This window comes from Amblyomma americanum, chromosome 5 (assembly GCF_052857255.1).
Source record: "Amblyomma americanum isolate KBUSLIRL-KWMA chromosome 5, ASM5285725v1, whole genome shotgun sequence".
Classification (NCBI taxonomy): Eukaryota; Metazoa; Arthropoda; class Arachnida; order Ixodida; family Ixodidae; genus Amblyomma; species Amblyomma americanum.
In genome coordinates this window covers 152,734,758-152,758,053 of record NC_135501.1, presented here as the reverse complement: position 1 = coordinate 152,758,053, position 23,296 = coordinate 152,734,758, and the positions used below count along the sequence as shown (strand labels likewise).

The 23,296-nt window shown below is 43.4% G+C and overlaps 1 protein-coding gene across 1 annotated transcript; it reads left to right on the top strand.

Annotated features, from left to right (window-relative positions):
- Nucleotides 1-283: 283 nt before the first annotated feature.
- On the top strand, nt 284-23,296 carry tw (Protein O-mannosyl-transferase 2). Its single transcript, XM_077665517.1, has 20 exons — nt 284-694; nt 1,468-1,552; nt 2,196-2,300; nt 4,590-4,698; nt 5,373-5,481; nt 7,242-7,307; nt 7,926-8,019; nt 9,165-9,271; nt 11,222-11,304; nt 11,579-11,688; nt 11,811-11,941; nt 13,661-13,739; nt 14,686-14,837; nt 15,473-15,561; nt 15,632-15,708; nt 16,463-16,534; nt 19,086-19,242; nt 19,753-19,893; nt 21,735-21,846; nt 23,091-23,296. The coding sequence occupies exons 1-20, from the start codon at nt 504-506 to the stop codon at nt 23,194-23,196; spliced, it is 2,175 nt and encodes a 724-aa protein (XP_077521643.1). The 5' UTR covers nt 284-503; the 3' UTR covers nt 23,197-23,296.

Sequence of the window (23,296 nt, the reverse complement as noted above, 5' to 3'; positions counted from 1 at the left end):
AGATTATTTCGTTGAAGGCGTCGGTGTGCTGTGCGATGTCAGCGCACGATACCTTTAGCTTCAGTTTCACTTTTGCTATATAGACTGAACTTCATATATGTATTCCTCCTTTTCTCTTGACCTTTCATTTTTCTTCCTCCTTCCAACTGGAACGCCAACAATGCTTCAATCCTGCGGTTACTCGTTGCAAAGAAAGAAGCCGTTGCTTGCTTCCTCAACCCCATGTTTTACTCCACTGATTTCCACTAGTTGCTTTACTCTATGGAGACGCCATGGCATCATCATCATCATTGGTAACATGGCGGCGCCCACAAACAACATTTCTCTCGCCACTCGACGTAGTCTGTGGAACCGGTCCGCTGTGGCGGTACCGCTGCTATTGATTTTATGATTTCCGGGCTGGCCGCCTGTGTTTCTTTTTTTCCGGGCGCGAGCGCACGCCGTGCCGAGGAGGGGATCGTCATGACCTGGAGACGTCGGCGCACCGTGCCCACGTCCGCACGATGACGGCGAAAGCGGCTAAGCGCAAGTCCGACGCCGCTTCGGCCGAGTCCAGCGGCGTCGGAGCTCGTTCTACTACCTCCGGTTACTTCGACGAAATCGGACGCAACCACCTCCGTACTGTCTTTCTCGTGGTCGTTTGCCTTTCCCTAGCAACGCGGCTGTACAAGATCACCGAGCCCGATCATGTTTGGTGAGCGCCGCCCGATGGTTTCGCAGTTGCCTGCACGACGTAGTGGACGATCTTGCTCGCTGTTCACGCCTTTGAAATTTTTGAAGTGTACCCAGTGTTATTACACCAGCCGCAGTGATTTGGGAAGTTTGAAAGTGGCTCGATGGAAACAGTCAGAGGTGCGCAGTCGGCGTGCGTGAAATGGCTGTCAAGGAAACTGACACGTGCTTGTGCTGTCACTCACAAGAAGGCGTGCCGCAACCACTTCAACTGTGGAGCGCGCCTCGGCGCTCCAAATAGCGCTCCGAAGTGCAAAAAAAAACGAAAAACAGAAGAACGAAAGTAATCACCTTCTGTAGCCTTTGCGAAACAGAAATCATTCACGTGTTGGTTTTTCAGTCTCGGATGATTCTCATTCTGTAGCTCGCAGAAAATACTGCTTTTGGCCTAGTTTAAATAGAGTTGGCCTGATTTAAAGTTGCTATTCGAGAATCGCGTTGTTCATCAGCATTGCTAGCCGGACTCGTTTTTGAATGATTATTTTTTTTAAAGCTGAAAAAAATCAGTTGTTCACTGAGGTCTGACCAGATGCACCTTTGATTGAGAGCATGTGGTGATATGACCTCTCAGCCAACGCCATTTACGAAGAGTTCGTCATGTTTGTTTCCACTGAAAACCGTTTACACAACGTGGGGAGAACCAAGAAGGCGTGCATGATGCTGATTGCAACGGATTGCTATTCAGGATCACAGAACAGCATGTGACTCGGGAATTGGTGTTTCCACTTGTTACAGCTGGGACGAAACCCACTTTGGCAAGATGGGCAGCTGGTACATCAACCGGACATTCTTCTTCGATGTCCACCCTCCCTTGGGCAAGGTGGGATTACGATTTTATTTGCATTTTGTCTAAAAGAGATGCCTGTCAAGTGCCTTGCCCTGTTACACGCCTGCAGTTAGTTATAGGGTGCACTGCATTTGATCATCAAGGGAAAATAAAAAGTTCATGGTATTCAGAATACTTAACATTTCTAAGCTGTTTGTTTTTAGGGAATACCACTTTTATTGTTGCTGCTGACTGCACCAGGTGTGAGGTAATTGAAATTGCTGCACATACTGTTTTGCACTGCTTCGATGGTATGCAGTATTCTCAGGCCATAGAGTCACAGATTCAGACAGTTTCGTTCCATTTTTCTGTTCTTCAGTGTTCTTCAAGAAAGGGCAGAAATTCGCTTTTGAACCATTTGTAGGACCGGGTGTGGTTAAACCTTGCTGAGTTGTTAATTCAGTATTGTAGGTTCAATCACTACTGCTTCTGGTTTGTTGTGTTTCTTCAATACCACATTTTTATTCTCAATGTCAACATTACTAGCTTATATATCATGTAATTGCATGTTTCATGTAAATACATTTGACAAGAAAATGAATATGCATATATTCATGCATAATGGAGCTGTAAATGCTAGGCATAATTAACTCGGGGTTAACGGCAACTGACCGTTTGCACGTCATCAACGTTCCAGATGCTCATTGCACTTGCTGGCAAGTTGACAGGCTACAATGGCACATTCCCATTTGGAAAGCCTGGGGACAAGTACGAAGACCACAACTACTCTGGAATGCGCATCGTGAGTGCCTTTCAACTTGTCAAATTTCCACAGGTACCCCCATCCTGATTCCTATCACGGACACAAAGTGGATTGTAGGTTGTTTTAGATATGGTGGTATTTTTCTGTTGCTTGGCTTAACAAACCGACTATTTATTAATGACCATTGTCTCTCTTTGGTAAGCGATTTCTTTTCTCAGTCAACACCTATTGATCGCCCACAGCTGGCGTACAGTAAGAAAAACGCAACTTCCGGAATATCGAATTTTACTCTGCCCTTGTCTTCCTCTAATGTTCTGTTGCAGAAACTTCAAAGAACTGCATGAAAAAGTGAGGGTGGAGGGACAATAGGATAAACCGCACATATAGCGCAGGTTTCCAGCTCTTCAATTTGAAAGTGATATGAGGTATCTTACGTATAAGCTTAGAGGCCGCCGAGCAGACTTATCACAGTTATCGAACAGCAAAGTGACAACGCAAAACACACTGCTGTCAGGCAGTATCACAGCAGAACCACAACAGTGCTTAGACCATGGTAATCTGTTGCATATCTGGTGGTTGAGAAACCAAGCATTGGAAATTAAACAATGAGTGAAAAATTCTTCACAAATGGTTGTAATAGTCTTGCTGCTCATTGCTGTCACATTGCACTTCAACTGTTTACTGTTTCTTTACTGTGCTTATTGCAGAACTGCATGAGCTAGAGCTAGTTTGGAGATTTCAGGTAGCTTGTATCACACACAGCTGCTGTGGAGGAGGCTAGCTGAAGGAGCCTGCAGATGTTCCCTGCAAGTGATGTCATTGTTCTGCATCTCGCGAGCTCTTTTCTTTTTAATTGTTTGACCAGTTTCTGCCTTTTGTTCAAAATGCTTTGGGCAGGCTGACAGCAGGCTGCTTATTGTCGTATTGTTCGGGTGTGAATCTGGACTTTCTTTTCTCCTGGCTGGCCACCTGTGTTAAATTTCTTGTTGCGTTAGCGGTACCAGGGATACCTTGAAACAGTTTATTGAGCTAGTTGGCGTGTGGTTTGGTAAAAGAATATTGGCACAAAAACACATTATGAACTCGGCCTGGGTCGAAGGTTCTTAATCAGCTTTCTTGTTTCTTGTTTGTTTTTATGCCATTGCCCTTTTGTTGTCCCAAGGATATGTTTACTTGTTTTCTTAAGCCTGATTGAAGTTTTATTCGTTTGCTCTGTATTCACTGTTTTATCTTTAATGATGAAGGGTGCTGGCTAAAAAAATCTGAGCTGGAGAAAAAATGAAGTGTGAATACTTCTGAAAAATTGTTCAGCTTTAAGCAAGTGTCTGATTACATGAGCAACTAATGTCCCTTACGTTACAGAATGAAATTATTACAAAATGCCTGTCCCAGTACAATCGGAAGTATTGCAGATTTGTCGTTCATTGTGTGTGATACAGTGTTCTCACTGCTGTTGAATTTGTGATTACTACAGTTATGAGTCCTTACTGCAGATGAGTCCTAGAACATACTCTATGATTAGCAGCAAATTTAAATCACTAGTTTCTAAATTTCTGGCAGTCTGTTTCATGTGTTAAAGGCACTGAAGTCTCTATATGTTTTTTTACGTAGGTGGAGGTATTCATGAGGTAACAGCTTAGCGAACTTGAATACAGTCGGCTTATCTGGTTAGACTTCGAGTGAAAACAAAGGATGGATGTGCAGGCTGTGGCAGTATACAAGGACAGTCAGCTGTCATTGAGCTGAATGTTGCAGCTTTTGGCCAACCACTGCACGCCTCTTACATTTTGGTCATGGCCGCAGATGCCACAACCCTTGGTAGGATGGCAGAGTGTTGAACTCGGTAAAAAGTAGGATATTGCAGGTGCAATCACTGGCGTAGCTGAAGCATGATAGTGCCGTATGTCTTTGGTGAAGTGCAGATGAAACACAGAACTTGAGCTCTGTCCGGGTTAATTTCTGACTTGGTGAGCTTGTATGCTGGCAGAGCAGGAAAGAAACATGTAGACCTGCACTCCAAATTTTATGGAAGGCAGTCCTATTGGAGAACAAATTTATTCTTATTACAGTCTTTTTATGCATTAGAATAGATATATGCAGCCTAATTTTTATTGTGTGAATTATACAGTGAACCATTAATTGATCGAGCAATTCGCCGTGTATGCAGATAAATTAATTTATTTTGACAGAGTCGGCTTCCGTAAACTTTTTGCGGTGGATGTGCATGTTTCCGCATATGTATGTTTGCATGTATGTATCGCACGAAGCGTGGTTGAACTTGAACTTGAAACTGTGGCGATGTTGCTGCCCTGCATATTTCATTGGCAGTTCTGTGCCCTGTTGGGGAGCTTGGTGCCCCCATTCTGCTTCGTGATCGTCTGGGAGCTTTCCCATTCCTTGCCTGCTGCCGTCCTGGCGTCCATGTTGGTGATCTTTGGTGAGTCCTTCCAGTGAATGCGCTCTGGTGTGCGCGAGTGTCAGTTAGGTTCCATTTCGTACTTACTTGAGCTCTCTGTGTCATGGCACCCTTTCCTTGAGAGAGTGCAAACCAGCTGATCAAAAATAGGATGAGTGTAAATGTTGCCTTTATGTAATGCAAGGAGTATTGTGATGCTTGCAGATTAATGCATTAAAAGGCTGTTGAGACTGGAAGAAATGGAGGTTATTTTGTCGCCTTCATTGTTGTGTTATGGCCGCCATTAGTTACTGCCATGTCTAGTTTTATACACAGTACAAAGGGAATTAGATTGCCCTTTTTTAATATACGTTGCCTCATTGAAATTTGTCCTATAATAGGTATGTAGTGAAACCTCGTTTGATATAGCCGAAATTCGTAATTAAAATTTCGCCAGAAACACGCGCTAGAGAAACTAAATTTAGTCAGCAAAAGAATGGCAACTGGGAGAGACCTCTTCTCTAGTTTAGCATCGAGCGGCGTTTGCGAAGGCCGCAAAAAAAACGAGCGGCCATTTGTGGCCATGTCGTTTGTGGTAGAAAAGTGCTTTATAGTTTTGTACTTGCTGAAGTGAGCCTTGTCTCAGCTGAAGGTCATGGCTGTTTTTTAACAGCCTTTTTGAACATTTTTCTTCTCTTCTTTTTTATCGTTGACAGATGTTGGGCTGGTCACACTGTCACAGTACATACTTCTGGACCCTATTCTCATGTTCTTCATTGTGGGCGCCTTCATGAGCATCGTTGTCTTCAAGGCCCAGGAGGACAGGTCTGGTTGCCCTTTAAAGTAACTTGTGCTGTTGTGACCATGCTGCTGAATTCCTGTCCTGAATTTGTTGGTAGATTGCTGGTAGATAGTATCCCAATTATTTGTGACCAAAATTCTGAAAGAATTTGATAAAATTATGAGATGTTTTTGCAAATTGCATTGCTTTTTAAATTTTTGTGAAGTGGTTTGTCAAGTTTTAGCCATCTGAACAACCTGAAGTAGTCTGAGGCACTTGTTAGCAGCTGTAAGGAGAATAAATTGGCCTCAAGTAAACGTGAGTTATTTTCATGAAGCCAATACAGCGTGTCTGGGACTGTAATTTTCTAACATGGATTCTACCATTGCACTTGTGTCTCAAGCTCTGAAATTTCAGATTATGTGGTCTGCATTGTAATCCATTCATGGCAATATCCATAAAGGCTTGAAAGCTGGTCATGATTTATCTATTTCTTTTTCTAAAGGTCTCATGCTGAGACATTACATGAGGGGAAGGACGTCTCATTGGCAAACAGATATACTAATATTCGCAGTGAGAGGTTTTCGTTGAGCCACTTGAATGCTAGTGGGTTGATGATGCCAACTTTGGTGGGCAGGCCATTCCAGTCCCGTGCTGTGCGCGGGAAAAATGACTGTTGAAAAGTCATAATATGGGCTTGTGGGTAATGGCGGTGGCTGGATCAGGTAATGAGGTGAGCTCTTTAATGTACAGGTCATCAGAAGGCTAAGAATAGAAAAATTAACAAAAAAGATTGGGACGTAAACTCAGGTACTCATGAGGTTATTTCATTTTACTATTATTACAACCCTGTATGGGTATATTTGTAGTCACTGAAAATGCCTGCATTTGTTGCGCCCGTCAAGTGGCTGTGCCTTTTTGGCACTACTAGAACGAAATGTGGTACTAGTCAAGTGCACTTATTAAAGTAGCTTAGTTCTGCAGCTGTCTACACAAACTTTTGATCAGTAGTACGTTTGCATATATAAGTTTAACATTTGCATTTGAGAAACCATATTTTGGGAATTAATGTGTGAAGGAACTCTGAGACCATTATAATGTTTGTGGTTGTGCTATACTGATAGGCTGCGCACATATGTGGACATTGGAATGTGTACTATGGTGAAATGTGGTTGTTGGAGGTGGAAAGAGGAGGTGTGCAGTTATAATTGATTTGCTGAAGCCTGCTTGATTCGTATGGTAGCAGTGGCTATGAGTTCAGTTTCACCATGCTCCGCCTACAATGCATAACAACAATGAACATCTGTGCCATGAATTTCAAGAAACCTCCCTGGATCAACCAACAGTGTAAAAGACAGGAGTTGATAATTACATCTGGCATGAAAGATGACAACATTGCGTGGAGCTAATGTAAAAAGTAATGTTGGTGACTGCACTGTCTGTTTCCTATAAATGCTGGATGGTTACGTGTGGTATCATTATCGGCATGCAGCCGTGTATAAGACTAGTACTAACCAAACAATAGGTCAGCATAAAGCCTTGCAAAGTGAATGCGAATCCACACGGCTGTTTGCCTTAATTGGTGAATCAGACCGGAACAGAATAGGGGGGCTTTTTTTTTTTCCACAGAGAGTCGGCATGAAAATCAGATTACTTGTACAAGGGTGTCAGCTTGCTGGGGTGAACATTTTTGCCTGTTGGCTGTTTGAATCTATATTAAATAAATGCAGCAGCCTTACAGTGAACTTTTTGTCTTGACACTCTTGAGCTGACCAGCGCCACTAACCAAGCACTTTTTTTCCAGGCCGTTTTCAAGGGTATGGTGGACGTGGCTGGTCATCTCGGGTGTCTTTCTGTCTTGTGCAATCAGGTAAGTGCACCATTGCCCCAAGATTCCTTTTCATAAAATTCAGTTTATTCCAGTTCTAGTCACTTCTAGCTGATTTCGGTTCGTGTCTTTGATGCTGGAAAGATGCTAGAAGCTACAATGGTTTTAAAGAAACAGGATGTCTCGGCTTGTTTGGAGCACAGAGTGGTCAGATGTGGCATTACACACAGTTAAGCGGCAAATTCGACTAGGCAAAACGAAGTTCACAATACCTGCCACAGTGGCTGATGACTGATATTCAGCTACAGAGCAAAAGTTCACAGTTACAGCTCAGCCTTAATGACTGGTTCTCTTCAAGTTTCAGCTATCGGGAGTTGACTGTGTTATGTTCTCAGTTTTCCTGTCACTTGTTCCTTTAATGGCACTTTTCAGCTTCACCGTAAAACATTGAAAGGGGATTTGTGGTTGAGCATGCGTACAGTGAACGTTTGGGCATGGAAGTTGCTTAAAAGCTCCTAATTAGTTTACATTAAAAAGCAGTTCATCTTTAGTGGTATTTGTATTGTTACAAAGTGATATTATTTATGGTGCCAGCCCGATCTCAGAAGTGAAATTTTGTATTTCGTACCTTCATCTTCTCTTGTTGTTCAACCATTGCAGCGTCAAATTCGTGGGCCTCTTTGTGGTGCTCCTTGTCGGCTTTTACACGGCTTACGACCTATGGACACTCCTTGGGGACTTAGAAAAGCCTTTGGTGAGGCTTCTCAGCTCTCTGCATGGTTGAGGAATTACTTCGTGTGGCATTAATTAATGATTTATTAATTTTATTTTTCTGGTGCCTATTCTGTTTACTGATTATTCTTTTGTATGCTAGCTTTCATATGCTGTGCCTTGCTTTCTGAAGTACATTCAAGTCTTTGGCTTGCCACAGTTTTCAGCAGTACATTGCTTCTCACTTCAGTCAGAGCCTGGGCTTACAGCATCTGTAAATAAATAAGAAATATGATGTACAGTTGTAATCTGCCATGGAGAATGCTTGTTTACATTTCTAGAGCCAAGATTATTAACAGATATATGGGGTGAGGAAAAAAAAGAACACAAAAAAAGGATGTTCAAAGAAGCAGTTTTCTGTCAGCTGTTGTTATGTTGGTTGCTTTTCTTTGGACTACAGGGACATTTTTTGGCTGTGCTCCCACTAAGCTTTGAACGAGCCATCTCGCGCCATTGCTACTGGCCTCTTTGTAATTATTGAAAAATTACTTGCAGGCTTACTGTTTTATTGTGTTCTAAAGCTACTTTTGGTCAACCCGGACAGGACAGACTAAATATGTTGCTAATATACTAACTTGTTAACTAATTAACTTCGCACTTACATTTGATCATGCTGTGCTTGCATCAGGAACCTCAGATGAGTCTCAAAAGTTGATATGGTGGAAATATGAAAATGTTCGAAAAACGTTTTTTGTGCGTGTCAGCTCAGCCGCATTTTCATTTTTGGTCATTGTCCTAGTAGAAGTTAATGGTAAAAAATGTAGGCAACTTCTTTGTGACTTCTATGAGCCAGTGCTGTCAGGTTGACCTTACTGAAAAGCATTTTCTAATTTTGTCCTTTAGTGTCACAGGTGTCTACAGGAATAGGTGTGTATACATGTCTGTACCTCTTAAATTTGCCGATTTCAGTGAGGACGTTTTTAGTGACCCAGTATTCAGTTTTGGTGAAGACGATGAATAAAAGGGGATGTAGATGAGACAGAGTTAAAGATGACAATAAATTAGTTTCATGGCAGGATAGCTCTCTGCTTGACAGAGCTTACACGCAGTACTCTTTTAGTGGCTTGGAGATTTTCTTAGTGCGCCCTTGTTGCCTTTTTTTCCCCTTTCCCCCGCATTTCCTTGCAGCTGCTGGTGGGGAAGCACTTTGTGAGCCGGGCCCTGTGCCTGATCGTGCTCCCTGTGTGCCTGTACATGCTCTACTTCTACATACACCTGCAGGTCCTGTACAAAAGGTGAGCACTGTGACACGTGCAACGCCTTCCATGTATTTGCCTTCTAGCAAGGTTCGAAATTGATGACGGGGACAAACGTGAATCATTTACAACACTTTTTATGTATTTGGGTGGGCACTTATGAACGAAAGGATGTGTAAAAATAAGGTTGGCTTAGTTGTATTTGTTTTAGTCTGGTGGATTTTACATTTTATACGCGTTCTCTCAGGTAGAATAGGTTCCTAAGGAAATCTGTAGTTTGGCATCTAGAAATATAGAGCAAAATGAAAGCTTCAGTTCAAGCTCAGGCAATGACTCAGTGAAGATTGGAAGCAGTGTAGATCCGTAAGATGTACCCTTGATGACAAATACAGGTAACACAGGTGCGTGGCAGGAAGAAACAGGGGAAGAGTGTCTGACATGAAGCTGAGGGCTAGTTACCCTTAGTTGTAATGCAGTTTTGATGGTTTGTTAAGTGATTCTTGCACAATATATGAACTTGTTTTCATTTTACTAAATGGAACAGATAAGTGACCTTTGTTTTTTCTGTGCAAATTAATTGGTTCAGGACTGTGTTATGTGCTTACTACAGTTTACAAGTTGAAGCAGTTACTGCATTTGCATGAGCATTACACAGCCACAGTTACAACCGGAAGGGAGGTGTTTGAGAATTCATGAAAATTAAAAATAAAAACTGTAAATTTACAGTTAAAATGTAATCTCAACACCTCTGCGGTAACTGTAAAGCTGACGGCTCAGAAAAACGTGGCAATAGCACGCTGAAGAACGTAAGCAACAGATACGTCAATATTATTTGACAAGCAACTCTTCACAAATATGTGCGACACCATCGAGTGCGGCATAGCCCCTGATGCTGTAATGCATAAATCTTCCTACGCAGCTGCCGTTGCCGTCACCACTGCACCACTACTGTATGAGGAGTGAAACGGGAGTGAGCTTTTACTGACGCTTTATGTTCATGTGGCTAAACTATCTGTCTGATTAGCCGCCGCGGTGGCTGAGTGGTTACGGTGCTCGGCTGCCGGCCCGAAAGACGCGGGTTCGATCCCGGCCGCGGCGGTCGAATTTCGATGGAGGCGAAATTCTAGAGGCCCGTGTACTGTGCGATGTCAGTGCACGTTAAAGAACCCCAGGTGGTCGAAATTTCCGGAGCCCTTCACTACGGCGTCTCTCATAGCCTGAGTCGCTTTGGGACGTTAAACCCCCATATACCATAAACCTATCTGTTTGATTATGTTTGGCGTCCTGAAAACTGCTCGACTCAATGCCTGCATTGTTCATTGTTTTGTATGTGCTTTAAGCATCACAGCAGTTGTGAAGAAAATCTGTGTTCGAAGTAAGCTGCATAGTTGTGTAGGGTCTGCTTTAAATTTTGTTCTTTGTGTATGTGTCTTAGGGAACGCTTTGAAGATAAAACTCTTGGTAAGTTATGCTCGAAAGAGTAAGTTGACAGTGTTCTATATTTTCTGCCCCTGGTAGTGCGTCTTGATTAGATCACTGGAGGGAACAGGCTTTTTTTTTCATGGCAGCATGTTGTGTTTTCATGTATTGCAGTAATTTTTTATTGTTCTGTCTAGTGGGTGGCAGCGTAGTTTTTTTCGTATCAGCATGATTACATATTTCATTTATTCTGTCATGTTGTAGTCTGAGAGAATTCTTTTTTACTTGTTGTTTGACATCCCTTCTGTGCAGTAGGATGTAAATGGTCTCATTCGCAAGTAGCCTTGTGCAAGGGAAGAGTTACAATGCTGTTTCATCTCTAATCGTTAAACAAGTGGCTGTGGTTGGTGCAGTTTCCTGGGTTACTACAGTGCTCACTGATCTGTCCTGTTTTAGTACATATCCTGCTGCGCATTTGAGCAGTTCTTGGTGGTATAGAAAAAGAGTCAATAGTTGCATGTTAGAGCCATACAAAAAAAAAATACTCAGTTTTGCTCTCCTTCATTGCAGTGGCAGTGGAGATGGCTTCTTCAGTTCAGAGTTCCAGTCTCGGCTCAAAGGAAACTCCCTGTACATGGCCAGTATGCCGAGAGGTGAGTGGGCATTGCATCGCCTTGAGAAAACCCGGAAGTGGAGGGGCGCTTGGCCAGCCTGACGTAGTGACTGTACCTTGAGCAGAGAGAGGAACACTGATAACATTATGTGGTGATACTGACACACAAATGTTGCGTAGGTCTTCAATTCATGTCCCGAAGCCATGGGGAACTTACCTAGTCAGCTGTGGCTTCATAATTTCTAGAAGAAAGGTGGCGGTGCTGGGTGTTGAGTGCAGCATTCTTCTCATCTGGTGCGTGTTCCTGTTTGCAGAGGTGGCGTACGGTGCTCTGATCACACTGAAGAACCATCGTACGGGGGGCGCCTACCTCCACTCACATTGGCACCTCTATCCTGAAGGGCTGGGAGCACGGCAGCAGCAGGTAAAGAGTAGGAGGCGCATGTGACATGCGTTTGAAACTGGGTGCTTGAAATAGTTTGCAAGATTGAGTGTGTGCTCGATCGAAATTGGAAATACGTCACTTTTTTTTCTCTTTTTCTCCAGGTAACGACGTATTCACACAAGGATGACAACAACAACTGGATCATCAAAAAGTACGACCAGGAGCCGGACCTCAAGAACAAAACAGTTGAGCTGGTCCGGAACGGTGACATGGTCCGCCTTGAACACGTCGTGTGAGTCCTGCCCTGATGCAGAGTCCTTGCTCTCGGCTGTTCTGCTGTACCGTGTTTTAATCCCTCTAACCATACAAAACTGGCAATAATTATTGTGTTTGTGTAGGATTCTTCAGTGAGTTTAAATTCCCTTATTAATGAGCTTAACATAAATTTCAGGGACGTACTCCTGGCGGCGTGGTTAGACAGTCATTGCATACGTTAGTAATTTATTTTCTTTGCATAAGTAATGCATGTGTGGGAAACTTGGGCAGTCAGGTTTGCAGTTGCTGTTATTGACTCTTTTGTGTTCATCGTATGTTGACTATACACAGTTGTTTTGCCTTAGTGTTTTGCTTTACATTCACATTGATATTTTTTTGCCTTCATTCACTTCTGCTCTTTAGGTACTGATGAGCTACCTGCAACAGTAGCAGAAAGCTAAATTAGTAGTTTTTCATTTTTGATATACTATCACTGCCACAGCGAAGAATAACCTGAGTCAGTGAAAGCAGTTTCTTGGAGTTGTACTCTTTTATAATCCCCACAAATGTATGTGTAGCAGCGTCTTTGGTCAGCGTTTCCTTGTAGAAAAGGGCATGAAGCAAACAGAAAGTCCTGCATTATAATGCCACTGTTTGCTGTAAACGACCAAAGGCACCTTTGGTGGCATACCAAGTTAAAAAGTAACTATAGCTCAATGGTCCTGGTACTCAGAAACTGCTTGGCTTAATTACCATGAAATTTGTTTAGTAAGGGCTTAACAAATACTGGTTTTGGAATTAGTAGTTGTACTAATTGGGGTTTAGGCTGTAGTAAAAAATTCTGAGGGCACTTAAGTCTGCTTGCATGGAGGAATGTGAAAGCGTAGAATTTTCTAGAACACAGGTTTTTTCCACGACGCCAGCATGCGTTCCATATATATATATATATATATATATATATATATATATATATATATATATATATATATATATATATATATATATATATATATATATATTCATTTTTTTTTACTTTTATTGTTTTATTTTATTCTTTTGTTTTATGTACAGGTGCTATGTCGACGTCCGTGGCTATTGTGTCGTCGAAGTGTAATTAGTTAGCTAATTACAATTAATCAACAAAATGTTTCCCACAGCAAGATCTCATCACGCACTAACAGAATCAAACTTTTCCACATTATCTTCACAGAACGGCGTAATCTTGCGGAGAAAGTTTTGCTGACATGAAACACGGGACATAAACACGGGCTATTGTGACGTCAAAGTGTAATCTATGTGTAATTAATATACTAATTACAATTCATCAGCCAAATTTTTTTCACAGCAAGATCTCATCACGTACTATCTAACACAAACCTTTGCACATATGCCTTTGTAGAACAGCACAATCGTGCAGAGAAGCTATGTCGACGTCTGTGGCTAGTGTGACACCAAAGTGTAATTTTTGCAATTCATTCATTAGCTAATTAGACCACTTTGGTCAAATTTCTTGCACAGAAAGATCTCATCACACACTATCTAGCACAACCAAACTTTTGAACATATATCTTTTAGAATGACACAATCTTGCAGAGAAGCTTTTGCTGACGTGACATATCCATCTACTGGTTTCGCATTAATGACAACACTGGCGCAACGATAGTGCGAGTTGTCTTAATAATGCATAGACCACTGTAATTGAGCCATTGTCAAGGCCCTTCCTTATTGTGACGTTTTTTTTTGTTTTCATGCACAGGACAACACGTAACCTCCATTCGCACAAGGAACCGGCACCAGTCACAAAGCGCCACTACCAGGTCACCTGCTATGGAGAGGTAGGAAGACATAATTTGCCAAAACCAAAAAAATAATGAAAATGCAGCGTGGATTGAACCAAATACTGCTCACAAAGAATTCAAAGTTACGAATATTCGCACATCCCTAGTCTTTAATTTACCACCCTACTTTCGGTTTCGTTTTTACCGTTGCAATTTGTTCTGAATTTACAATACCCCTCGTAATGAATGCAGCCCCACAGGTTTTCAGAGATTTGTTTTGTAAAAAAGTGTGTTCATTATGCGAGCAAATATGGTACTAATATCTAGATGTGCCTGCCCTGTTAAGAATGGCTGTAGATCAGAAAAATATTCTTTTTTTTTTGTGAAAGATGCTTGTTAGGGATGAAATTCATTGTGCGCACTGCAGCTTCATTTGTTACGCTCACAAGTTGTGATTGTTCTTGCGAGTCAAGCCTTCTTCCCAGCTCACTGTAATTGCAAAACATGATTAAGTTGTTGCCGCTTTAAAGGTTGGTTGCCTTTGTCCCTAAACCTGATGGTGGGTATGGCATACTTGTTGCGGTGAAGCAGACATGGATTGGGAGATAATTAGGCTCACATACTGTGTTGTATTGAAAAACTATGTCTATATTGTGCCTGAAAATGCCTAATGATGCTGTTTCTAATTTCGCTTTGCATGCAAGGCCACCTGCAATTCTCTATCACTGATGCTGATTGCTCATGTCTAGCTAGAAGATCTGGTCGTACAAACCATTTCAGTTATGCTCTTGTGGCATTATAATAAGTCTTTTTGTTAGCCGTTGTGCTTAGGCTGAGTGGATTGTATTGGTAAACATCCTTTTTTTTGTGCACCGTATCAATGGAAAGCTAAAATTTGGTCGAGAACTGGCCACCTTATCAGAGAATTCAGTTTGCAGCATTATCCCTAAAAGAGTTCGCTGCGAGCAGTTATTAATTTGCAATTTCCTTTACGAAAACACAGAATGGTACCGGGGATGCCAACGACGTTTGGAAGGTCGAGGTGGTGGGCGGATCGCCAGGCGAGGTGGTGCAGACAGTCACCAGCAAACTCAAGCTTATCCACTACCTGACCGGCTGCGCTCTACACTCACACAACAAGCAGCTGCCTAAGTGGTGAGTTCGGTGCCGCACCAGAGCCCACGGTTGCAGTGACAGCGGGCGAAGAATTGGCTTCACTAACATCCAAAGAAAAAAAAATGCTTTCTGAAAGTTGTTGGGAAATAGCAAATATCTCTCCTTCTTAAGTTTTAAATGGCTACTTAAGTCATGCTTTCAGCTTTTCCTATCTGTTTGCAATGATAGCAGTGTAAGTGTTAACATCATGGTTAATATAGAATACAGCATCGAATGGATGAACATTTCGGAGTATTTAATTCTCAAGAGTCTTAAACTCAGTGAATTTGATTTTCCGAGATGCCCAAGTGAGGAACTTTGTGTAGGAAAACTGCATTGACCTTCATTTTATTGAAGGAAAAAGTTCAGTAACATCCCCTTCAAGAGTTGTCCATAAATCTTAGCCCACTAGTGTGGGACCTTGCCCTAAGTGCAAATTCTTAGGACACGACATTTCAAAGTTGCATGCTTATGTCATAAAGGGATGGCAGAACCTATGCTATGCAATGCAAGCTGAAAAACTACTGGACTGGGCCATGTCCTTTGCTTTTACTATTTTTTTCTTTGTGCACGTGCTAACAAAATGTCATCATTGAGTAAATAGCACTTTGTTTTTGTTTTGTTGAAAACTGAAGGGGCTACGAACAAATGGAAGTCACCTGCAACCCAAACCTGAGGGACAAGAACACCCTGTGGAACGTTGAAGACAATCACTACCCACACTGTGAGTGAATCAACTGAAAGCCCAGCTTTCTTTGAGAACAACTCTTCTAGCTAACGCTTCTCTGTTACAGTGCCAAATGTAAGCTTTGAAGCTTACGCCCCTGGGTTCCTGAAGATGTTCCTGGAATCCCACGCAGTCATGCTTCAGGTGAATCTCGGGTTTCAGGCAATAACTTGTATAATCTCTGCCTCTGCTACCGTCAGCACTTTCTTCAGCACAGTTTGTATTTTCATAAATAATTCACCTGTTGCTTGTACCAGGAGTAACCTGCCTCATTGTGCTCTTCCTTAAATGGATTATGATGACAATAAGTAACACACATCAGTTTCTCGGTCTTTTTTTGTATATCGACAGACATTAATATGTAGGGCAACGCTTTGGTGCATTAGTGGTACCTACCTGGTAATGGGTTGCTTATAGCACTGCCCCCTCATTGCTTTCTCTTTTGGAACTGGCCTTCATTTGTTCCTTCTCAATGACAGTTAGTTGCATTGCTGAAAACTGTTTTGAACTCAGCCAATAATAAATCAAGTCAGAAATCAGCAACAAGCACCTCGTTCTTGCTGTGGCATTTGTGCAATCTTGGTATTGTTCTAAATGTTCTAAAAAAGAGCGGTGAGTTAGAATTGTGCAGTACGTCTTCATTTGTGTTATGTGCATGTTACTGGCTTTGTTGTCCCATTCCGGTAACGCCATCTGCCGGTTGCATCCATATTCAAACACGCTTGGTTGTGTAATTTATAATGTTGCTCTATCTTCCATTTGACTGTGTATGGTTACAAAATCAGAAATTCTTACTGTTGTCACCATAAAACAATTTTTATATATACTGGAGCTGGTATATCTTGCGACTGAATGTTCTGTGCTATGCTTGACACTGCTTTTTTTTTTTTTCCTCCAGGGTAATGCAGGGCTCAAGCCCAAGGAAGGCGAAGTGACTTCGCGCCCTTGGCAGTGGCCAATCAACTACAAGGTATTTGAAAGGATGGCGTTATGTACTGTGAATCACTGTTTTGCTGTATCTTTTGTAGAGTACCTTCTCACTTTTGTGGTTTCAAGTTTAGTGCTAGACTGTGATTATGGAAGCTTATGTGACATGGTGAATGATTTTTCGTTCATAGATTTGTTTATAGAGCTACAAACTAGACTTGGTGCAAATTTCCATACATATTCGGAACAAAGCTTAGCACACAGCAATAGTGTAGGCTGGTAGAGGTGGTAAAGTCCAGGTGTACTATCAGAGAAAAATCTGTGAAGCGCCCAGTACGTGTGCATGTAGTAATAATAAAAGGCTGATTTGACTTACAGTTTGACTTACCGTATTTATTCGAATCTAGGCCGATAGTTTTTTCAAAAAAACGAGATGTAGAACTCTTATGTCGGCTTAGATTCGAGGATTTCGTTTCGAGGTTTCGTATTCGTAAAATACGAATAAATGTAGCACGCAGGTGGCGCCCCCACAAAACGCCAACGAAAGACAGCACTGTAGCCGTTGCTATCCGTAGCCGATACTGATCAAAGCACACATGAGCACTGGCTGCCATTTTGGCCTTGTTCTGTTCTCGTGCGGTGGCGTGAGCACATTCGCAGCAGTGAAGTTTTCGTGCGTAGTTTTTATCACCAACACCATGGCACCAAACAGGCGGCGCCATTATAGTGCCGCCTTCAAGCGGAAAGTTATAGTCGCTGCAGAGCAGTCGTCAAATCTTCAAGCCGGGCGGGACTTCGGCGTGGATGAGAAGAATGTTCGCTGTTGGAGGGGGCAGCGTAACAAAATTTTTGCTTGCGCGGCAACGAGAACGGCTTTCAGGGGCCCCAAGAAAGGCCGCCATCCAGAAGTGGAGGTAGCTCTGGCCGAGTTTGTGGAGACGCAGAGGTCAGCGGCACTTCCAGTGACCACGGAAGTGCTGCAAGCCAAAGCAAGAGAGCTGGCGAGAGAGCGAGGCGTCCCCCGGGAACTGTTCAAAACCAGCCAGGGCTGGTTGCAGAAGTTCATGAAGCGCTTTGGCTTCAGCCTCCGACGTCGCACGTCCATTTGTCAAAAGCTGCCGGGCGACTTCGAAGAGAAGCTGATCTCATTTCAGCGATTCGTAATAAGGAAGAGGATGGAGCACGGCTACGCCGTAGGACAAATGGGAAACGCTGACCAAACGCCGGTATGGTTTGACATGCCAGTGGCGTGCACCGTGAACGAAAAAGGTGCCAAGGAAGTGAAAGTGCGCTCGGCCGGATACGAAAAGCAGCGCATGACTGTAATGCTGGCCTGCACGGCGGATGGCCACAAGCTGCCGGCGTATATAATTTTTAAGAGGAAGACTCTACCAGCTCGGGAAGTGTTTCCAAGAAATGTGATCGTCCGCGCCAACGAAAATGGATGGATGGCGAGCGATATGGTTGAGCAGTGGATCAGAATGGTTTGGCAGCGGCGTCCAGGGGCCCTCTTGGCCAAACGTTCCCTCCTCGTCCTGGACTCTTACCGTGGACACCTCACTGACGGCGTAAAAGCTGCGCTTTCCGAAGCCGGTACCGACGTCGCCATCATACCCGGCGGCATGACAGGCCAGCTGCAGCCTCTTGATGTGTGCCTCAATAAGCCTTTCAAGGATCGGCTGCGCAAGTACTACGTGGACTGGCTTAGTGAAGAGCGGCGCGAGCTTACACCAACAGGCCGAATAAAGCGCGCCTCACTGGGAGTTGTAGCCACTTGGATAGCTGCAGCCTGGGATGACATCCCAGAAAGCTTGGTTGCACGCTCATTCCGCAAGTGCTGCATCTCTAATGCACTTGATGGCAGTGAAGATAGTGCACTGTTCGAGGAGGCCAGCGATAAAGAAGTCAGCGATGATGATGACGAATGAGCGGGGGCTGATCCCGGGCTGGCGTTGCATATGTCTCCTCGCCCAACGCCGCCTCTCCTCCTCCTCTTCTCTCAAAGCTCCTTTGGCAGCTTTTTTTTTTCAACGGTCCCTCTCGGGGCCATCAGTCACGCTTCGGCAGAGCATGCAGGCACGATGCTTCCCGCTGTGTCTCACTCGAGTTCCTCTCTCTACACCAAGTCGCCTATGCGCAGACACATGGTGCAGTCGTTTCGCGTCACGCACTTTCACGTGCGCGGCGACGTAAGAACAGTCGTGTCGCGTCATAAAAATAATTGTGATAATGAGGTATAAACAGTGTTGTTTTTTCGGCCGGCCTACAATCGAGGTAAGTTTTTTTTTTTTCTGTGGCCTTCAACTTTTGGGTCTCGGCTTAGAATCGTGGCCGGCCTAGATTCGAGTAAATACGGTATTTGTTATTTCTTATTATGCATCATTTGTGACTTCTAACGGCAGGGTGACAAAGTAACTGAAACAAACTGAATACAAAGCTCTAAAGGATGAAGTGCTATGATAGGGGCACATGCTGACTATAGTTGAACTGCTTACATATGTTGCACTGCTGTTTGCTGTGTTTCATTTCTTTGTAGTTGCTTGCCTGGCATAATAGTGTTTATAGTATTTAGCGTAGTGTTTATCTGCTTCCAGGGCCAGTTCTTCTCGGGTGTCCAGTACCGCATCTACCTGCTGGGCAACCCGATAATCTGGTGGGGCAACCTGGTCTGCATGGCACTATATGCTGCCATCCAGATCTGTGTGCTGGTGAGGCACAAGAGGGGCTACCTGGGCAGCTCAGAGGCACAAGGTTTGTCACGGGACACGAGGCGTGTCGCATGCTTCACATTTCTGTTGAATGGGGGCACTCAGGGCATCCATGTTCTGTGCTTATAAACATTAGATTTCTTAGTATTTGCGGATTTTTCCGTATTTGTTTGGCAGCAGAAGACATATATATTGCTTCGAAAGATGTGAATTTTAAAATTTAACATTTTTTTTTGCCCTGCAACTTGATTAAAACTCTGGGCATTGATGACGATGTTGACTGCCTTGGGCTTTCAGTGATAGCCATCTGGAAATGGCTGACAGTGTGGTCTTGCCTCAGAGATCAGCAACGGTAAACCGCTTGATATCAGTTTCCACAAATAAGACCGCACAAGGGTTTGCGGTTTCTTTGTTTTGTGCACATTTGTGCTCATAAATTGATGCGCTTCGCTGCTTACTGCTGTGTGCTGTGGCACCCACAGCAAAGAAATCTGAGAACTCTAACAAGAGGCCATGGGAATCATTACTGTGCCTCTCTGTCGTCTCCTCACAGAGCGGGACTGTCGCTTGACCCAGTCCTCGGCATGGCTGGTCGTGGGCTGGGCTCTGCACTACTTGCCCTTCTATGGAATGGGCCGGGTGCTCTACTTCCACCACTACTTCCCCGCACTCATCTTCAGCTCCATGCTGTCAGGTGAGCTGAAGTCACACTTATTGCTTTAATCTCTACATGCACTTTTGGCAATGTCACTTGCTATTTGTCACATAACGATATTCAAAGTGGCTATGTTGAACTTCAGCCTGCTGTTGTATCAGGCATGTGTATATCTTATGAGCAGATGTACATGTTACTTCAGTGTACCGCACCTGAAAATGTTGTACTAAAAACTTTTTTCAAATTTGCATCACTCTTGTATAGCGCACATGCTCATTGGTTTTATAACTTTTGAACAGTTTGTAAATGCCACATTTCATCTTCGGTCGGCTGAATGCATACATACAGCAGCATATATTGGTGTGTGCCACCTATTGTTCTGACTTCCAGGGGGCAGAGCCCTAATCAAACTGCTACCTTATTTTCTGGCATATATGTCGCATTCTTTTTCTGAATTTTTCATCTCTGCATCTTGCACAGTAGTGCGACCTATATATGGTGAAAAAAGGGCCTAATAACTGCGTTTCAAAAGAAAGTCAATGTGTAAAAGAGCAGAAATCAAGATTTTCTTAAAAGGACTGTAGACACCAAAGTTTTTCTTGCGTGTTTTTTGTTCTTTTAAGTGATGCATTAGATGTAACATGGAGCGCACCATAGTATTCTCCTGCGACCGCTAAATGTTTTATTATTTAATTTCTTCTTTATGCTGTTTCGGTTTTGGTTTCGTCAGCCAAACAATGGCCGTGAGGTCTAGTTGAACTTTAGGTCATATGAGGCATGGGAAAACTGCAATATAAACACTGATGCATAGTTACTCACTATAGCACTTAAACCAGCCTGCTTCAAGAGCTAGCATTACAACAAACAACATATCACAGCTATCATTTGGTTGATGAAACCGAAACTGAAACAGCTTGGGAGAAGAAATTCAATTATAAATTATTTAGCGGTCATAGGTAAATACCACAGGGTGATCCATGTCTTCTGATTCTAACGCATCATTTGAAAAGGAAAGCATGCAGTAAAATTGGGTGTCCATAGTCCTTTAAATTTTTTCTTATGGATAAGGATAATACAATCTCGCCACAACCAGACCGAATGTGGTGGGCACCGCATTCAGTCCAGCCATATTGTTGCAAAGGTTACGAGGCTGGCATGGCGCAGGACGGAGCACTCGCACTAGGCCAGCGGCCATTAAACCACATCTCTGCCATTGTTCATTGCACCTCATTCTTCGGCTGGCCATCAACGTAACAGTATTCTCAAAAGTTTCGATTTCATCTTGATGTCTGTTTCATGGTCATCATGCTTTGTTTTTGCATAACTGGGTGCCGTTTTTGAGGCGAAGGAGCTACGATTTTGGAGAATTGGAACCATGGCAGCAAGGAGACGGTTCGTTGAGAGAGAAAAAATTTTGCACAAAGCTGCGAGAGTGCTTCGATAGCCAGACCATGAGAAGAAGGCAAGCTGGCCGTAGCTTGAGAGTTGTTTGTGCACGGCACCTGCTGGAAGCGTGTATTTTCATCATACTACTCTGTTAGCGAAGGAATCATAAGCGCGTTTTTGTAACGCTTACCAAATGAACAAGCGCAGCTTGTACACCGGTGTGACTTGTGTGTAATTTTTTTTTTTCTGAAAAACTGCTGTTTGCAGGAGGAGTGCGACTCATATACATATGTGTGACTTGTAGACCAGAAAATATTGTATAATTGACTCTGGCTGTGTTCCTCAGCACGTTTAAGGTTGAAATCGGGCTCTTCTGATCTATCTCCAGGAACTATGCCCACTAGTAAAGAACCTCTGAGCTCCCGGCTTTCAGTTCAATTGTCACAATTCCTTTTTCAAGTTGTCAGTGATAAAGTTCACATGTTCCCTTGCAGGTGTTGTGCTGGACTACATTCTTCGCATGGTGCCAAGCCTCCTACCTGAGAAGATCAGGCTCTCTGCTTACCACTGGATCATGGGCTTCTATCTGGGAGGCATTGTCTACAGGTTGGCATGCCTACTCTTGTTTTGTTCGCAACAGAAATGTTTACCTTTCCTTTTCTTTGTGTTAAGTGTGAATTTTTTGTGTAAGTCTTCCAAACCTGAAAATAAATTTGTAGAAATGTTTATAACAGTCTGTTATTAGATTCTGGTCCGATTGTGTAAAGACGTTTGCAAAAGAAAATTAGTATGTCATCGGGTTTTCTTCAGCAAGGTTCATTTCTTCGGCATAAAAAATGGCAGTCATCTTGAATGTAGCCGTGAACGAGCACCGGTCGCTTGATGGACCTGGAGCACAAATGATGACTGACGAAGCACTACATTAAAAACTTTTGAAATGCGGCCAGCACTAGTAAAATGCGTCAGAGCCAAAGAGAAACTGCGCGCGAATGGTGTCAGCTCTTCCGTCAGCTACCGACACTCCACGGCACCGCTGCCGTTCCGAGCGGGGGTGCCGCCTCGATCATCAACTATCAGCTCTCCCTTGAGCGCCGTGCGTGCATTTGAAAGTAAAAAGAAAACTTGTTGGATGCTTGCGCTTCCCGTAGAATGCGATTGCGTTATCGAGCCGCCACCGCTTATAAGCAACCGCAGTCAACAGCCATGTGTGAGATTGCTCTTTATTGATAGCCCCCATCGGCCGCCACCCGCGCGCTTGGGGTGGGGATGCTAGTTTTGCGAGTTGACATAGCAGCTGCTTAAGGCCAGCACCAAGAGCGATGCGACGAAGCCACACAGCAAAAATGCAACCACGCTGTAGCATGCCTGATATCTCGTTTGTCTCGCCTTTACTTATAGTGCGATGTTTTCGTTTCGATTGTAAGTCGACCCCCCCCCCCCCACTTCTGATTTTCAAACTTAGAAAAATAGGTCGACTTACAGTCGTGTAAATATGGTAATATTTAGCATGCACTGACGATGCACAGCGAATGGGATGGGCTTTTGCCTCTCCCGCCTCAGCTGGGTTCAGCCCTGTGACTGTGGCATCCAAAGCTGAACTTCTGTACCAGTGAGCCACTCTGGCAAGTTTCATTAAAATACAAAAGTAAGGGGATGGTGCTCGAGTTTTTTGGACATTTTATGACATATCAGTAGCTAGCATTTGAGGCCTTTTGTACCAACAGGATGATGCTTGATTTAGTAAAAAATTTGTTCAGTGATGCCAAGCCTTCATTGTTTACCTGCTTAAAAATTTCTCAAGTGTGTGCCACCTGCCGTGATAATTCATTTTTTCTCTTTTCCACTTGCAGCTTTTACCTGTTTGCACCTCTTGCCTATGGTATGGACGGATCCATATCGATTCATGAGAACAGCACAATGCACGGACTACGGTGGCTCGACACATGGGAGTTCTAAGCCTACTTTTTGTTCTCCATTGCTGAGCTGATTCGCTTGGAGTTCTATTGCTGCAGGAGCTCCTGTATTATAAGTGAATAATAAAACGATCAAATGTGTA

Bases quoted from the DNA above. Each gene is read 5' to 3' on its own strand.
- tw (XM_077665517.1), top strand. From the start codon at position 504: ATGACGGCGAAAGCGGCTAAGCGCAAGTCCGACGCCGCTTCGGCCGAG. The intron at 9,272-11,221 runs GTGAGCACTGTG...CCTTCATTGCAG, and splicing joins CTGCAGGTCCTGTACAAAAG to TGGCAGTGGAGATGGCTTCT. The intron at 13,740-14,685 runs GTAGGAAGACAT...ACGAAAACACAG, and splicing joins AGGTCACCTGCTATGGAGAG to AATGGTACCGGGGATGCCAA.